Source organism: Dysidea avara, chromosome 11 (assembly GCF_963678975.1).
Source record: "Dysidea avara chromosome 11, odDysAvar1.4, whole genome shotgun sequence".
Lineage (NCBI taxonomy): Eukaryota > Metazoa > Porifera > Demospongiae > Dictyoceratida > Dysideidae > Dysidea > Dysidea avara.
This window is the reverse complement of record NC_089282.1, coordinates 11,112,448-11,128,851: the sequence shown is the minus strand read 5'-3', so window position 1 is coordinate 11,128,851 and position 16,404 is coordinate 11,112,448. Positions and strand designations below refer to the sequence as shown.

Here is a 16,404-nt window from a genome sequence, read left to right as displayed (position 1 = left end):
TCTCCTCAACACTTTAAATTTCAAAATTTTCCAGTGGGGCATACCCCAGATCTCCTAGAGTTAGTATGCTGGGTGTGCTTACACACCAATACTACTTGCATAAATTTTGGGCACCCCCAACTCTAACACCCTTCCGCCACCTATGACTGCTTAGCTGAGTATTCTGAGTTAAAATAACCAATCAATCAATCAATCAATCATTCAATCAATCAATGGATGATGTACATTGTACAGTTATAATAAGTTGAATAGCTTTTCATGGACAGCAGCACTCCGATATATGGTTTGGTTTGGAAAATGTATCTAGTCTAGATCATTATAAATGCTCTACAGTTGAAATGTGCAGTGCATGCACGCATGTATTATTTTACAGGAGTATATCTGGTAAATTATTTTCTCAAAATAAAATATTGGGAAGGTAAGTATAAAAATAAGATGTGCAAATAGTAAATGAGAGTCACTTGGTGTATGCTTGCTTAAATATCTAAATGTTCACATACAGCACTGATAAATGGCCAGGTAGAAACAAGAGTTTGCTTACACAGTAACTCTTGGTACACAACTACCACAAAATGTAGTGGTGAATTACAGCAGGTAATACAGTGATAAAATGTGTCAAATATATAATATTATGTATAAATCAAAGGAAAAATTTATTTCAAAATAATTAAGAGTTGAAAAAACATGTTTCACTGACTCACTGTTGTTCTTCATTTTTAGTAAGAAGCTGTTGGATTAGTTTCTGTTGTTCTGCCAGTACCTGCATCACATTCTGTCTGTATGTTAACAATAAATAGTTAATATGTTACCATCACAAGTGGCTAACCTAAAGTCATTACTAGCATCTTCTTGTTGTTTCATTAGCTTCCGAATTTTCTCTAACTCTTTACTAACTTGATTGAGTGGAGGAGCCTCCCACTTATCTAATTGTTCTGTGTACATGTGTGCAGAATGTCTAATAGCACATCATTTAAAATGAATATCATTACTTACCATGAGGATTTCGTATGATCTCACAACTCCTGTAGTTTCTCCTTCTATAATCCTATCATTTATATAATCTGAACCTAATTACCACGTACGTAACTGAGAATTCTTACAAAAGCAAGGAGAGTGTTATGTTCCACTCTGGCTACAATCCATGCTCTATTAATCACCAGAGATCTCTGAGCATCACTTTGTACATTAGAGTAGGTGTCTGACATTTGTGCAATCAACAAGTTCAAAAGAACTGTGATCACCAGAAACAGGAATACAACATAAATGATCACACTCAACCACCTGTATACAACAATATGATTTACTCAGTAATACCATAGCTATGCTGCCTACTCATAGCCTTGTGGGCCAAAGTACTCATCAATGACATCCTCTGCTTCAATCATGACTCGAAGGTAAGTAAACATGACATTATAATATTCCCTATGTAAAAAAAAAAAACATGAACTAAAAACTGTATGTTCCATTAGAGTAATTGTGAGTGTAGCATTTAAATGTTGGCAGAACTTACATTGTCAGATGTGAATGAATGTCTAAACTAGAAGACTCAGTTGTGGTGAAGTTAGTAACACAGTTTTCAGCTCCATCGTCAAAAGATGAACAGTTACTGGAAGTCACAGTTCTGTCAGTGAATTCTTCTCCTCGTAACGCAAAATAAAAGGCGCCAGTGAATGAGAACAGAAACAATCCAAATATTGCACTAAATGGTACCATATCTTGTACAAGTATTTTGATCAAGATTTGAACATAAGCACCAGTAGACCTTAAATGAAGCTAATATATACAGAAACATTCAATGTTGTACAGTATTGTACCTGAACACTGCTGCATACTTGAAGCCACGCAGAGTTTGACAGAGATATCCAAGAGAGGCAAAAACCCACTGGACCGAGAAGTTTGGTATACGAAATGGAATAATCAACAGAGGAAACACAACAGAACCAAGATCCAGGTAATTAAAATAATCAGTGAAATAGTGCCATTTGTGTCTAAATGAAATCAAGTCACTGTTTAGTGCAGATAAACTGCCACTCACTTTCGCAGCTGATATCCCTCTACAACCAAACTGTACAAGATACAGCAGATAAAAACAGTTTCACATATCCCACGAAAGATGTCTACTCCATCATCATAATTACTAGGATCATTTTCTCGTGCTGCCAAAACCAATGCCAGTGTCATGACACCCGTGTGAAACAAGAAGAAAAGGAATTGATTCCTGTATACGAAGCACATCAATAAGTTATCCTTTCCAATAGCAACTTACAAGAATCTAAATCTAGCAAACTTCTTCCATTTACGCTTCAGCAGTAGTCGGACAGCATCATGATACACAACTTCCTATGAAAGTATTCACTATTATCTAGTGTAGCACACATGATGAATACCTTGTTATTGCTCTTGGCTATTTTGTGCAGACAAGATTTCTCTGAACTGTCGAAGGCTCTACAGTTAGGAGCACGGCCATTTTGATCACCATCAAGGATGTGGTAGTAGACAATGTAAGTGTTTGGCTCTCCTTCTAGTGGCTGAATCATTGTGTCCAGGATTGCTAACACTGTTGTCTATATGAATTCACACACACACACACACACACACACACATACATAACTTGTAGAAAATTTCTTCTCTGTAATAAAGCATGGTTTTCCTATGTGTGGTGCTAAACATTCATTGTATTTGAATACACACTTGCATGTGTGGCTTGTCTAATAATACATGAAATCGTAGTTTGCAAGGATCCTCTTCATCTCCTTGGAATAACTGCCGAACCCTAGAACACCACATTGAAAAGCTCATGGTGAATACTTAATTGGACAAAGCATGATCATGTCTACCTCTCCGGTTCCATGCTCTTTACGAGGAAGGTGGCACAGTCATTGTGGTCACTGAGAATGGCTAGCTCTAGTGGAATCAATCCTTGTTTATTTGTGGCAAGTGGCAGGCTGTGATGTTCCAGTAGCTTCTTTACAATGGACGTCCAGCCCTTCCTGGCAGCATGATGAAGGGATGTGTTCAGCTGTCGATCTGCAGCAGATGTGTTAGCTCCTCGGTAAAGCAATCGTGTGACAAAGAGTTCTGCCTGAAATAATACTAAAGTACATACACCACACACACGTACACGCACACGTACACGCACACACACACACACACACACACGCACGCACGCACGCACGCACACCACACACACACACAACACACACACACACACATATGCACGCACACACACACATGCACGCACACACGTACAGAAAATTCACTGATGTCCTGACTAATGATCCACAGTAATCCTTTATCACAGCTCTTAGTTTTCTCCACAATACGGTCAGTGTACACCTCAAAGATAGCATCAGTTCGGTTCAGGCTATGTTGTTGGGTTTTTATTGCTGTCTGAAATATAAGAATGGTGGTTCATGCATGCACCTCATTCTTATCTTCCTTCTGTACCTTTCTCCAAAACTCATCATTTTCATCTTTAACAGCCTCTTCAACTTGTGCTTGCCATGATATCTGTCTAGCTAAACCACTTTGATAAATAACACTAAAGGCATCAAGAGGTCCTTTGTCATTAGTAGCAGCAATGCTATCAAGACGTTCAAGTTTTCTCCTTATCACATCAGCTACATCACTGGAATGTACTATACCAAACATGAAGATATGTATTATTATTATTACAGTGCAGCTATTACATGTGAAACTTCACAATTCAGAGTGTGTCATATAATCAATGCATATACTTGATGCAGTGTACTGCATACTTCAGCACATTTCATATTTTCACAAACCAGGCAGGGTCAGGGTTCTCTAACATTGGCCTTGTGAGCCAACAACAGCGCTTATATCCTACTTACATATTATGCTTTACTGCAGGAAGGGATGCCTTTTGCCATCCGACCAAGTGAATGATCCAGGTCTCTACAATTGCTTTTGGTCTGTCCACCGTCATGGGGATCCACACTAATAAGCACAAATCCAAAATTGCAAGCTTAGCCATTGTTTATTGTTATAGCTATTCCAAAAGTCACAATATATGACAGTGGCGGATCTAGGATTGTTAAAAGGGGTTTCTGAAAGTTGGTATAGCTGAATAAGGCATCTGATGACATTTCTCCAGAAAAATTTGAGATTTTATAAGCCCTGAGATTGGATTTTAGGCTACTTTTAGTTAGCAATTATAATAAATCCAATGCTTTAAACTATAAATACTATAGCTAACTATAAATACTATAGCTAACTATATAGGGCAAAGATGATGACTATAAGCTGTAGCTTTGATTGCTCTATTAGAGTAGTTACTTGACTGCTCTATTAGAGTATCTCGATCGTTTTTAATGCAGTGAGAGATGAAAAGTGAAGTGTTGCTGAGGGTTTCATAGCTATAAATGGTGTCTGTTAAGTGCAGCTCCATGCATGCTACTGAAATACAGTGGTATATAGTTGTTTGATGTGACAAATTGCCAGTACAACAATTTTTATATATTTAGACTTCCACTGAGCTAAATTTAAAAGGGGGTTTCTGTCGAAACCCCAGAAACCCATCTAGATCCGCCACTGTACGACCCAGTTGCAGTCTGGGAAAACCAGTCTTGTCACCTATTTACCATTTCCTTACCTTCCAGAGTATCCACTGTACAAGTAGCCAACAGCTAAGTTTCCTGCCATTTTAGATAGATTTTAAACTGAGGTTGACGGTATCAAGTGAGCTCAAAAGGGGTGAATGGCAGGGGCCGGAGGAGGGCAAGAGACTCCTAAAAATTAAAGACGAAGGCATAGGGATGAATTAGGCCAAGTTATGGGCCATTCAGGTCTCAAAACTGGCTAAAATGAAAGGACATTTACAGCACAGGTCTTTATTCAACACTGCAGAGCTGTACAGCCACATACAGCTATCCCCGGGCTGGAAAGAGCTCCATTTGAGCTCCAGACTGCTTGTACGGATCACCACCATGTTTGGGAAAAGCAGTCAGCAAAAGCAGACCACTCAAGTTTACCTTGTTTTGATTATGAAATTTGATAGTTTATTTATGTAGCTTTGTGTTCTTGGTGAAAAAAAAATCAAATCTGCTGTCATGGGCGATAAGACCATTTTTCTCGGACCCAGTCATGTATTCAGTGAATGCCATTCCACTAGGGACCTGCGAAAAGGTTTAAAGCCTGTGAATACAGGAAGTCAGAAACATAACTAAAACATGGAAAATGCAGAGAAATCCCAGACCCAGTGGTGATTTGATCCCCAACAACGTACATGCAGTCTAGGCATGTGCCAAAAGTGCCACAACAGCTGAGATCTGAGATCTTCTCTGCATTCAACCTGTATTTAAACATCAAATTCTCACCAATTTAAGACTTAATTTCAGCTTGGAACTGTATTATAACTTCAGTGTGCGCCAAGAAATAGGACCAATAACACCTGATGACCTTAGTGTGATCAAGTGCATGGGAAACTATGTAGGGACAAGGTAGAAGAAGCTCGTAGCTATATGGTGGAAATTTGATATTTGGTGGAAATTTGATATGTGGAAATTTGATATTTTGCTCGGTGTTCATCATAGTAATAATACAGCTTCAAGCGAATGCATGGAAGTTGTAATGAAACTGGGATAACCTATAACACCAGTTCATAGGTTACATAATTATGTAAAAGTCTCATTGTACCTTCGTCTATTCTAGGAAACTGTAATCGCAACAATTTGGGTGCCATTCTGATGTCAACATCTGCTGGTGACAATAAATCAATCTCGTCATCATCATCATCATCAATGTCAACTGGATTATCTTCTGATTCTTGACTTTGTAAATTGCCATCAGTTGTTTCCTCCTCAACACCTTAGCACAAGGCAGATCACAATACAGTGAACAATACAATACAATACAGTACAGTACAGTACAATAGCTATATATATATAGGCATTACATTTTCATTTACAATAATAGTTACCTTCAGTGTTAGCAGTGGCAGCAGCTGGTGATATTGGTAAATCAATGTCGTCCTCATCATTAGCTTCATCTTCTTGCTGGTTAGTGTTAGCCGCTTCATCAGATACATTGTCCAGTCTTTTGAAGCTCTGCAACTCAACACCTGTATATTCAGCAAGCAAGTATTTTATATTGAATACACACTACTAAGACATACTAGCTATATGCACGACCTTCAGACAAATGCTGGGCCAATGCTATAACACCTTGTAGCTACACTACATACTTGAGTCTCAGTATCCAGTACTGAGTCTCAGCATCAAGTACTGAGATGTTGAAAGCTGTGCAACTATCACTACAATGATATTTTTATCTGGCTTCAGACACTTTACCGTATTTGGCAGTAGTCAGTTGCAACCTCTATTGAAAATATGTATCATATAGTTCCAGTGTATATATGCCTGCTTGTTTGCTTTAGTGAATTCTTCGCTCAAGAACGCATACCCTTTGTACAGATCTCGTGATCGATAGCCATCTATACAGCTAGCTATCCGCCTTGCCGTACACCTGTTTAGTTACGACTGGTCGAACTCTGATAGTAAGTATTACACAAAATAACAAGTCTACCTTCATGAGATCTATCCATTGTGTACTGTGTTATTTACGAGATCAACTGTACAACCAGGTGGTCTCCTGTAGTCTTGCCTTTTGCAGTAAAGATATTTCGCGCAGGCGCCTAATAATTGATTTGAATTTATAAATAGCATTGTTGGTTATAAATCCTTGAATTAGCTAAATATGACTTTTTGATGTGGTCAGTAATTGAAGTGCAATAATTAATTACAGGGAAACTATAAATATATTTGCACCTGACTTACCAGCTTTCAGAGAGACTATAACTATATAATCTAGCTATACTTACTTGGGGCTACATTTGCAAATAAATTTGGATCCCCGTAAAAGTGGACCATCCAGTTCAATAGTTTTTTAAAACTATTTCAGAGGGGTCTAACCTTTTAAAACAAAAAATGTCTATATTTTTTGACCAGGGAGAAAAAATATATTGGATCACATCAAACCATTAGCATCATTAATAACTGCATCTGTAAGTCATCACTTACAGATCCACACTATCTTACATTCTGGTGGTAGAGAAGCAAACTCTGCCTAATCTTGCTACAATGGAAGTCATCATAACAAATACAGCATTCCTGCGTTGCATATCAATTGAATTAGAAATTGCATAGCCAGTCTGTTCCGAACTTATCCTTTCACATCAATGACTGTGCACAAGATCACCAAGAACCAAGGATCTCAATACAGCAGGCAGAGAAATAAAAGGAAGTTAAAGTGATTAAAGAAGTAAAATAAGGGTTCAAGTTCTTCTTATACACTAATATAATCAAACAAAGTTAAGCAGTTATTGTAGCTCACATGACTCAGAATACAAGCTTAATCAGCCAGTTACTATCATATTAGCTATAATAACGGCTGTATATTAGCCAATAGTCATGCGGCATGCATGGTATTAAACATCATTCATGTGCACAGTATGGAATGCACATACTACCAACACAGGTGGGGGTAAACAGTAATTTTATGTGGCCAAATGCATACCAGCATCCACCAGTTCCGAACTGGTAAAACTCATGTACAACTCATTCAACATAAAACTGTACATAATGTCCAAACACATCAATGGTATCACCCATTGGCGAGTCTACATCAGTTAGATCAGCATCAACTTTGGATTTCCCAACATACACTGCACACAGTTGCTTCTTCTGCTCACGTGATACAATTCCCAGTAGATTATCATTAAAAAAATCACGGAAAGTGCACTTTGATGGGTCCAGAGCTTGAATCTTCCAATCAAGAAGTAGTTCGTATTGTGGCTTGGAACGGACGGAATAGTTTATGATCAACATATTGCCAATCTCTGGGGTGGAGATTCGTAACAGGATTTCGACCACGGATAATCGTAATTCCTTGTATACTACAGTAGTGATCTGCAACCGCATGCAAGCACAAGATCTCGTCGCAGTGAGTCGCTTATGGCTTGCATGTTTACCGAGCTATATACGTATGAATACATTTGGGGTTGCTTTAGGGATTCATTATGGGATATGCGTCAAGTTTCATACCAAATTTAGCTATAATTGTGGCTAGCTCTAATTTTGTGACATACAGAGAATGCCAATGAATATGCTTTATATCGACCTATATTAGGGGAATTCCAGTTACTCCATATGCCTGACTCACTAAGTAATTTGCTATACACTTGTAAACGCTCTGGCCCTGAGCTATCTATAGAATACATACCTTCTGATTACAAGTATATAAACTCCTTTATGTGCTAATTTTTACAAGTCTGCTATAGCTACGTACCCATGCAGTCCTTTAAACATTATGATGTATTTGAATCATTACTCTGCTTTGTGTGTATCAACATGTTATCGCAATGCTGCCAATGCACACATATAGCTTTTATTCTGAAAGTACGTACCAGTAGACAATCGCAGTGAAAATAAACAATATATACAATTGATGCATGCACCATGAAGCTGTCACAGATGATGATCACCTAGTTACATGCATATGAAAAGGTTATTTATGCTAAAACAAATGTACAGATGTCATTAAGTCAGTGTATGTGTATGATTAGCATTTCTTTTTCCTGTGATATATCAGCTGTGCTACTTACACAGTAACTATTCTTTTTTTATTCTTATTCTTATCCTCTTTACCAGTTAGGCACTGGAGGGCGTACACAGAAGGCAGAGCCTGTATGAGGTGTTTACCCATAGCCAAGGAGCCTAAGCAAAAATCTTTGAGCTAAATATCCTAAAGTGAAACGGGACAAATACCTAGAAGGGCTGAAAAAAGCCAACCCCATCGTGACCTGATCACCTGATCTGCAGGCCACCCAGATTCCGGTCAAGCACCACACTCGAAGCCAACTTTGGGGAGGCCACCGAAGTAGGGAATCAATCAAGTATCACCTAGATCTGGTCTACCAAAGACTACCATCACAGCTATTATTCTATTAGGGTAGTTACATGCAAGGAGCACCATAGGGACCCACAAAGAAGACCACATGACAATCAAAAATGTGCATGCACGATTATTAGACTAAAATGAACAGAAATTAACTGCAAAACAGGTGATCACTGGTAAAAACAATAATAATTATTAATCATTATACTTAACAGCTGGAAAACTGGCAAATAAATAAATAATTACAAATAAACAAATAATTTCATACTATCCATGTACCTTACAACAAAAAGGTGCAAAGGAGGCATGGCTCTCAATTCTTTTCCTCGCTCCAATACATGATACAGTAAAGTTGCTTAACTTTACACAAAAGTCTGCCTGAAGTGAGATACTCATTCTACCATTATGCTGACATGAGATTTCCATGCAATATTGTTACTTCATTGAATCTACCCAATTTTATTGTGTTGATTGGCTTATTTTATGCAAGTGAATTTCAGAGAAATGAACCATCATTATTGAATGAGACAGATAAAAAAACTACATAAATGAGTCCTCGGTCACATGCGACCACCAAACAGGGTTATTGAATTAACACCTGTGTATAGCTAGAGCTAGCTACAGTGTAGTTTACAGGAAACTGAAATCTAACTACGAGTAATTATAAGCTAGTCGTTAATTCCAGAAGTCAGTTTGGACGAATTGTATAATTAGCTACATGTAGTGGCTATATAGTACTTTTAAATTCTAAAGATTTATCATGCATAAAAGTACAATGCATAGCTACTTAGTCATATATCAGTGATCCGACAAACTGTGTGACGACTTGTGAGCCAGTTCACTCTACTACGAACTTTACGTAACGTCCAAATATCAACATGACATCATACATGCGCAGATCCATATCCACCAAGTCGAAGTCGACCTTAGTCTTTCCAACATACACTGCGTAGAGCTGCTTGTAGTTTGATTCTTTCAGCGCGTTTGCCAGGTTGAAGCTGAAGAATTCTCGAAAGGTAATTGATGGTGGATTCAGTCCTTGAATTCTCCAGTCAATAATTTGACTGTCCACTGATTTAGAAGTCATCGCACAGTTTATTACAAAACTCATCTTCGTTTCGTCTGTCCGGCCTCTCTGATTTAATTAAACCTCGTGGGCATGCGCAGAAAGATGAACCATTACTAATATATATTGAATAATGAGACACATAAAATTACATAAATACAGGGTTAGTGAATTAACACCTGTGTTGGCATGGCAATTAAGGAAGTGTGAAAAGAGTACAACAATAAAATAAGTATACATGTATGTACATTTAACTATAGCTATAAAGAAAACCAGTCTGGGGAGGGACAGCAATCAAAAACTTTCCGTATAGTGCTAGCTGCTTTTGACACTGGTGTATGAATATAATAGATTCCATAAGTTACATCAGAGCTGCTTGCATGCCCAGCTGGTATCAATATTAATAAATAAATATTGAAAACTGTGTCATTGCTTGTCTCTGAGTCCCCATTTAGTTCTCACACTGATCTTACTGCTGCCCGTCAGCGTAAAGAAGGAAAGCCTGAGTACCAACAAATCGTTGCTGAGCTTGATCATTTGGGCTTCGTGAGTCAGTACTACACTGTAGAAATTGGCTGCCTTGGCCATTGATGAAACCATTACGGCAATAAAAACGTTTCAATCAAAGTCTATCTCATTCCAAAACAGCACTTGATAGAGCAGCAGCAATTGCTATTACTGTGTCCCGGAGAATATTCTTTGCTCGCAGCAATCCAACTTGGACTAATTAATTTAATTGTTTTTTATCCATGCTTGGCATACCTACTTTGACTTTATGTGACCGAGGAATTGTACGTATTATTGTAACACCTAACTTCATGGTGGTTTCAAAAAAAAAATAGAATCTATATAGAATGCTTGCAGGCTCCATGGGTTGGGACTGCAGGTGCAAGTTTTCCTCAGTACTCAGCAAACAATAACTGCGGAGGGTGATTGCATTTTCTTAGCAATATAAGAAATCCAAGTTCGCTCATACTCTAATAGAGCAGTTGATAATGAATTCATATTTCTGTGGTTGCAACAATATTAAATTTGGAGGTGGCTCCTACCCCAAAATTAATATTTGTCACTATATAGAAGAATACACTGTGAAAGTTTGGAGCTTTTGTCCGCTCGGTTCCCATTTTGGAGTTAAGCAACAGCACTATTATAGTTAGTAGCACAAATGATGTTGTTTTGTCACCATAGACTGGCACTGTTAGAGCTATTAGTTTTGAGCTATGTGAGACAATCGTGATAGCCATGACATACAGATGACCAGCCTTATAATGGATACTCCACCTGTTTTTCTCTACTTAGGCCAGGCAAAGTTCATTCACTGCTTTTCAACTGGCCCACATCACCTTCTACCGTGCATGCTAAGGCTGCAGCACATGTTGCTGTTAGACCTTCAGTGCTGGTCACTGTAAAGCACTAATAATAATAATAATAATGCAGCCTCTAAATTCATTACTGCTATAATTGATCACGTGCTCTAGCATTTCAATGTTGAGACAAAGTAGCCATCATTTCCAGCTAAGAAAACATTTCTTCCCACTCCAGAAGGTGGCAAAGTGTAAGCATAAGCTTTAAGAAGGCTTTTGATAATCCTTGTAGTAGAATAACCTGCTGTTGCTGTGATTATTTTGGGTGGCTTCCTTCATAATGAATAATGACTAACTGCATACATCAAAATTGAAGTAGCAGCTGAAGAGAAACTGGCAACCTGATCTTAGGTCAGCTTTGACCTGCTTGTGCAGTGCCGGCAAGGTCTCATCCCAAGTGATTATTGGTGTACTTGACCTTGTAATATCCAAGGGCCGGCCAGGTGCTTTCATCACATTGATTCCCTTATGATTTAATAATACATCCAGCACTTTACCATCTATAGTACTGGAGGTACTGGCACCCCTGGGAAACCGAAAGACAATTAATATCGTGAAAAACACTACTCGTGCAACTACAATGAATGCAAGCATAGATGATGCATGCTAGCTACATCTGTAATGCTTATTTGAGTACGTCGCTATGTACTGTTACGAGCTTTACACATTCTCACCTTTCACATTCACTCCTATACACACTGCTGCACTTCACCTTTTGGAGTACCAGCTGCAGGGTGTGCACGTCGCTCAAACGGCCGCAGTGATGCGTACCTGAAACCATTAATCTCGACATATACACTCTATGGACTATGGATCCATAGCTTGGATTGACCTGTTCGATAGCTGAGCAATCAGAGGACCGAGCCAATTAAAGGTGGAAAGCTTATATTAGCGCTGGTTAGAAGCGTATAAGCTTATTAGCTGCACGTGACAGAACCAAACAAAGAATTTTGTTCTCGATTTTGTTGGATTCGATTGTGGTACGAGCGAGGAGGATTGAAGTCAATGATGGCTCAAAAGCTGTTGGGAGCGTTTACTGTATCTTTGTTGGGATCCAAGTGTACCTCAAACTTTGTGTTTAGGGCTGCCACGGTTTTTACCAGCTCCAGAAGTATGTCGTCTGGTAAGAAGATGGTGAATGGGGTGGAGTTGTTCTACGATAGTAGAGGAAATGGTGACCACGCTCTGGTGTGTATCGCTGGTGCTATGGGCACCACTAAGTCAGATTTTGCTCCGCAGCTAGACTACTTTGGTTCACGTGAAGGACTAAGGGTTGTGGGATTTGATCCAAGGGGATATGGCAACTCCAGGCCACCAAAACGACACTTTTCTGGCACAAGCTCTTTTGAAAGCGATGCAAGGGATGCCAAAGGCCTTATGGATGCCTTGAACGTTAAGAAATTCTCAGTACTTGGCTGGAGTGATGGAGGAATTTCAGGGATGATACTTGCAGCTCTCTTTCCGAACTCCATCAGAAGCCTGGTAATATGGGGAGCTAATTCATATGTGTCCAAGGAGGATGTTGAGTGTTATGAAGCTATCAGGGATCTTTCCAAATGGAGCCAGAAAATGCGAGAACCTTTAGAACAAGAGTATGGCAAAGAAGGTCTTCACGAACTTTGGAACGGATGGTGTGATATGATTAAAGATGTTCAACAGTCTGATGGGAATATCTGCAACCACATGTTGAGTAATATCACATGTCCAACTTTAATCCTGCATGGTATGAAGGACCCAATGGTACCTAACTTCCATCCAGATCACCTGTTAGAGAACATTAAGGGATCTGTCAGGCACAACTTTCCAGATGGGAAACACAACATCCACCTGCGATATTCAGAAGAATTTAACAAAATTGTGGAAGATTTTGTCAGGAAACATTAAACTTAAAATACTCTGATCATGATGGACATTTTCTGTTTTACGTAGTTTACGCAGACATATTAGTTGCTAAAAATGAAGTAGCTTTAGGTATGTTTTTAGTGTTTTACAATTTATATTGTAACACACATTTTATCTTGTACAAGTATACACATGTCAGATCATACGCATATGGGGAAGAGACGTGCATTGGTCAGAACGCACTGCCAGAAATGTTAGTGTGCTCAAACCTTTGTAATGAATTGTGTGACTTTGTGAAATAAACTTCTACAATATTTTGTTGCTTGCCATTGACTTTCCATGAAACCAAGTCTTTCACTATTTTTTTTCAGTTGCAACAAACGCAAAAGTTAATTTCATACAAATGCTTCCAGATTTACAGTATTAAACTAGCTACGTATGTTCCAAGCTGTTCAGGCATTGTATATATGCACATACAACAGAGATGTGTGAATCATTAATTTATTTACATAATTATGGATTGCTAAGTGTATACTGTACATGTGTATACATGAACTTATTACTTACAAGTGGTATGAGTACTTCAGCTAGCTAGTTCATGAGTAGTTCAGCTAGCTAATTATTATGGACCTAAAAGAATGGCATACACAAGATCATGTGCATTAATATCTTATTTGCAAAATATCCTTAGCAAGTGTGTCCATGCATGGGATAGTGTTGTAGATACATACTCAGCAACGTAACTATGGAGGATTCTCAATAGTGTTGTGTGGTGACTGTTCTATTAAAGTATTTAACTGACTGCTCTATTAAAGTATCTCGATCTTGTGTTGGGGTCACGTGATTAAGTAGTTAACAGATAGTCTCGTGCCCAAACCCTACCCACTACCATAGGAGGCGGAAGGGTGCTACAGTTGGGGGTGCCCACTGCCCAAAATTTATGGTGGTAGTAGTAGGTGTGCGAAGCATGCTAATTTTAGGGGGGTCTGGGGGCATGCCCCCCCAGGGAAAATTAAGTGTCAGGAGATTGAATTTGGAGACATTTTTCGTGGTTTTAGCTGTTAATCAAATACTAGTACTTTTACTACATGCTTGACTGTTGTATTAGGGTGATTGCTCTATTAGAGTATTTCGATCGTGATTCAGTGACAAGTTTCTGAAAGTTCATGTGACGACTATTACGCAATACAGCTTTGAGTTGGGGGTGCTCAACACCCCCAGTAAAATAGTTGGGGGTACTGGAGCACCCCCAGCACCCCCTCTTCCGCCGCCTATGAGTCTGCGTTGAGTAGTGGGTGGGATCTGAAGAAGGAAGACATCAAACAAATGAATGACTTACTTCAAAAACATGTGGAAGTGACTCCCTCTATAACTAATGCAATCAGGCTTGGGAAACGTGGAGATAGACCAAGGTTACTAAGAATCACTGTCTCCACTGAATCTGAGAAGGCTAATGTACTAAGGAACACATTCAAGTTGCGTAGAGAACAAGAAACCAAGAACATATTTATTTCACCTGATATGACACCTAGGGAACAGGAACTGAACAAGAAGTTGCGGCTTGACGTGAAAGAACTAAACAAAGACAGAAACCGATACCAGATAAAAAACGGCAAGATTGTGCAGCGGAAGGGGCAGTTTTAGCTCCCCTCCCTGCACGGATCCCCATACCCTTGACTTTGATAACAATGTTGAGCACATATCTAATCAGGAAAATAATCCGAAACCCCTTTCCTTTGATTATGAAAATCACTGTATTCCCTCAGATGACCCACCCTGTTTAACTTCTCTAAAAGTAATCAGCTTAAATTGTTGTAGCTTAAGAAGTTTAGGAAAGAGAGCTGTGTTGAAGGCCATGGTTGATGAACATAAGCCTGACATTATTATAGGTTGTGAAACTCACTTAGATGAAACATATACGAGTAGTGAAGTGTTCCCACAAAGTTATTCCATCATTAGAAAGGATCGATGTTGTGGAGGTGGAGGAGTGTTTCTGGCAATATCTCAAAGTATTCCTTTCCTTAATGTGTCAATGACTACTAACGCAGAAATGATCTGGGCAAAAGTTTCCCCAGTACATGGAGAACCCATAAGTATCTGCTCATTTTATAGACCACCTGACAATAATGTTAATCCTATGGAAGATCTCAAAACAGCCCTAAGTATGGTAACCAACGTTAACAATCTAATCCTAGCTGGAGATTTCAACCTACCAAGCATAATATGGAAAGACAGCATTGGACAAATTGGAGCAAACCCAGTGTATGGTAGAGAAGTAAATAGTATGTTTCTAGATATAGTAAATGAATTTGGACTTGAACAGCAAGTCTACGAATGTACTAGAGAAAATCACACATTAGATCTTGTGTTTATATCCCAACCTAATATAATAAATAAATAGATACGATTCCAGGTATGTCAGATCATGATGCTGTGAGCTTTGAAGTGCTCACTAGTTTAGAAAAGCACAAAATACAAAGAAGAAAAATATTCCAATTTCACAAAGCTGACAAAGATGGAATTATATCAGAAATGCATGAATTTTGTGAAAAATTCTTTGAACACGATCCATACCGTCGAACTATCCAAGATAATTGGCATATCTTTAAAACTAATATTATTGATATCATCGAGAAATTTGTACCCGCTAAAGTAATTAAGCCTCATAAAGATGTTCCTTGGCTAAATCAGTTTATCAAGCAAAAAATGAGACTCCGAAACAAATTATATGTTCATGCTAAACGCACACAAGTAGGATCAGATTGGTCTGCATATAGGCATGTGAGAAACGAGGTTAATAACTTAATGAAAGATGCCTATCATAATTATTGTACACATCTATTTGATGATTCTCATACTAATAATCGTAAAAGATTTTGGTCACTGATTAAACATCAGCGGAAAGACTTCTCCAGCATAACATCCTTAGAAGTTGATGGGCAATGCATTACCTCTCCACAAGAGAAAGCTGAAACATTGAACAACCAATTTTTTACTTTCTTTACAGATGAAAATACTTCATTCTCAAACTTAGAAACCACTTTTCCACTAATTGAAAGTCTTAGTTTTTCTACTGAAGGAATTGAAAATGTTTTAAACAATCTGTCTACTAATAAATCTCCTGGACCTGACTGTATCCCTAACTTTGTACTAAAACTCTGTAGCTCAATCATTGCTCCAGTACTACAGGTAATTTTCACTCAAAGCCTTAAAAATCAG

The 16,404-nt window shown here is 38.5% G+C and overlaps 2 protein-coding genes across 2 annotated transcripts; one reads left to right on the top strand and one right to left on the bottom strand.

Annotated features, from left to right (window-relative positions):
- Positions 1-575: 575 nt before the first annotated feature.
- On the bottom strand, positions 576-6,660 carry LOC136238659 (transient receptor potential cation channel subfamily A member 1 homolog). Its single transcript, XM_066029232.1, has 17 exons — positions 6,544-6,660; positions 5,939-6,079; positions 5,656-5,826; positions 3,448-3,638; positions 3,250-3,390; positions 2,838-3,082; positions 2,692-2,773; positions 2,388-2,564; positions 2,267-2,340; positions 2,036-2,218; positions 1,815-1,988; positions 1,511-1,762; positions 1,333-1,422; positions 1,101-1,281; positions 994-1,045; positions 827-932; positions 576-776 (listed from the first exon to the last, which is right to left on the bottom strand). Exons 1-17 carry the CDS (start codon positions 6,560-6,562, stop codon positions 698-700), a joined length of 2,358 nt encoding a protein of 785 aa, XP_065885304.1. The 5' UTR covers positions 6,563-6,660; the 3' UTR covers positions 576-697.
- A 5,630-nt stretch (positions 6,661-12,290) lies between these two features.
- On the top strand, positions 12,291-13,518 carry LOC136238104 (valacyclovir hydrolase-like). Its single transcript, XM_066028433.1, has one exon. It carries the CDS (start codon positions 12,349-12,351, stop codon positions 13,225-13,227), a length of 879 nt encoding a protein of 292 aa, XP_065884505.1. The 5' UTR covers positions 12,291-12,348; the 3' UTR covers positions 13,228-13,518.
- Positions 13,519-16,404: the final 2,886 nt, after the last annotated feature.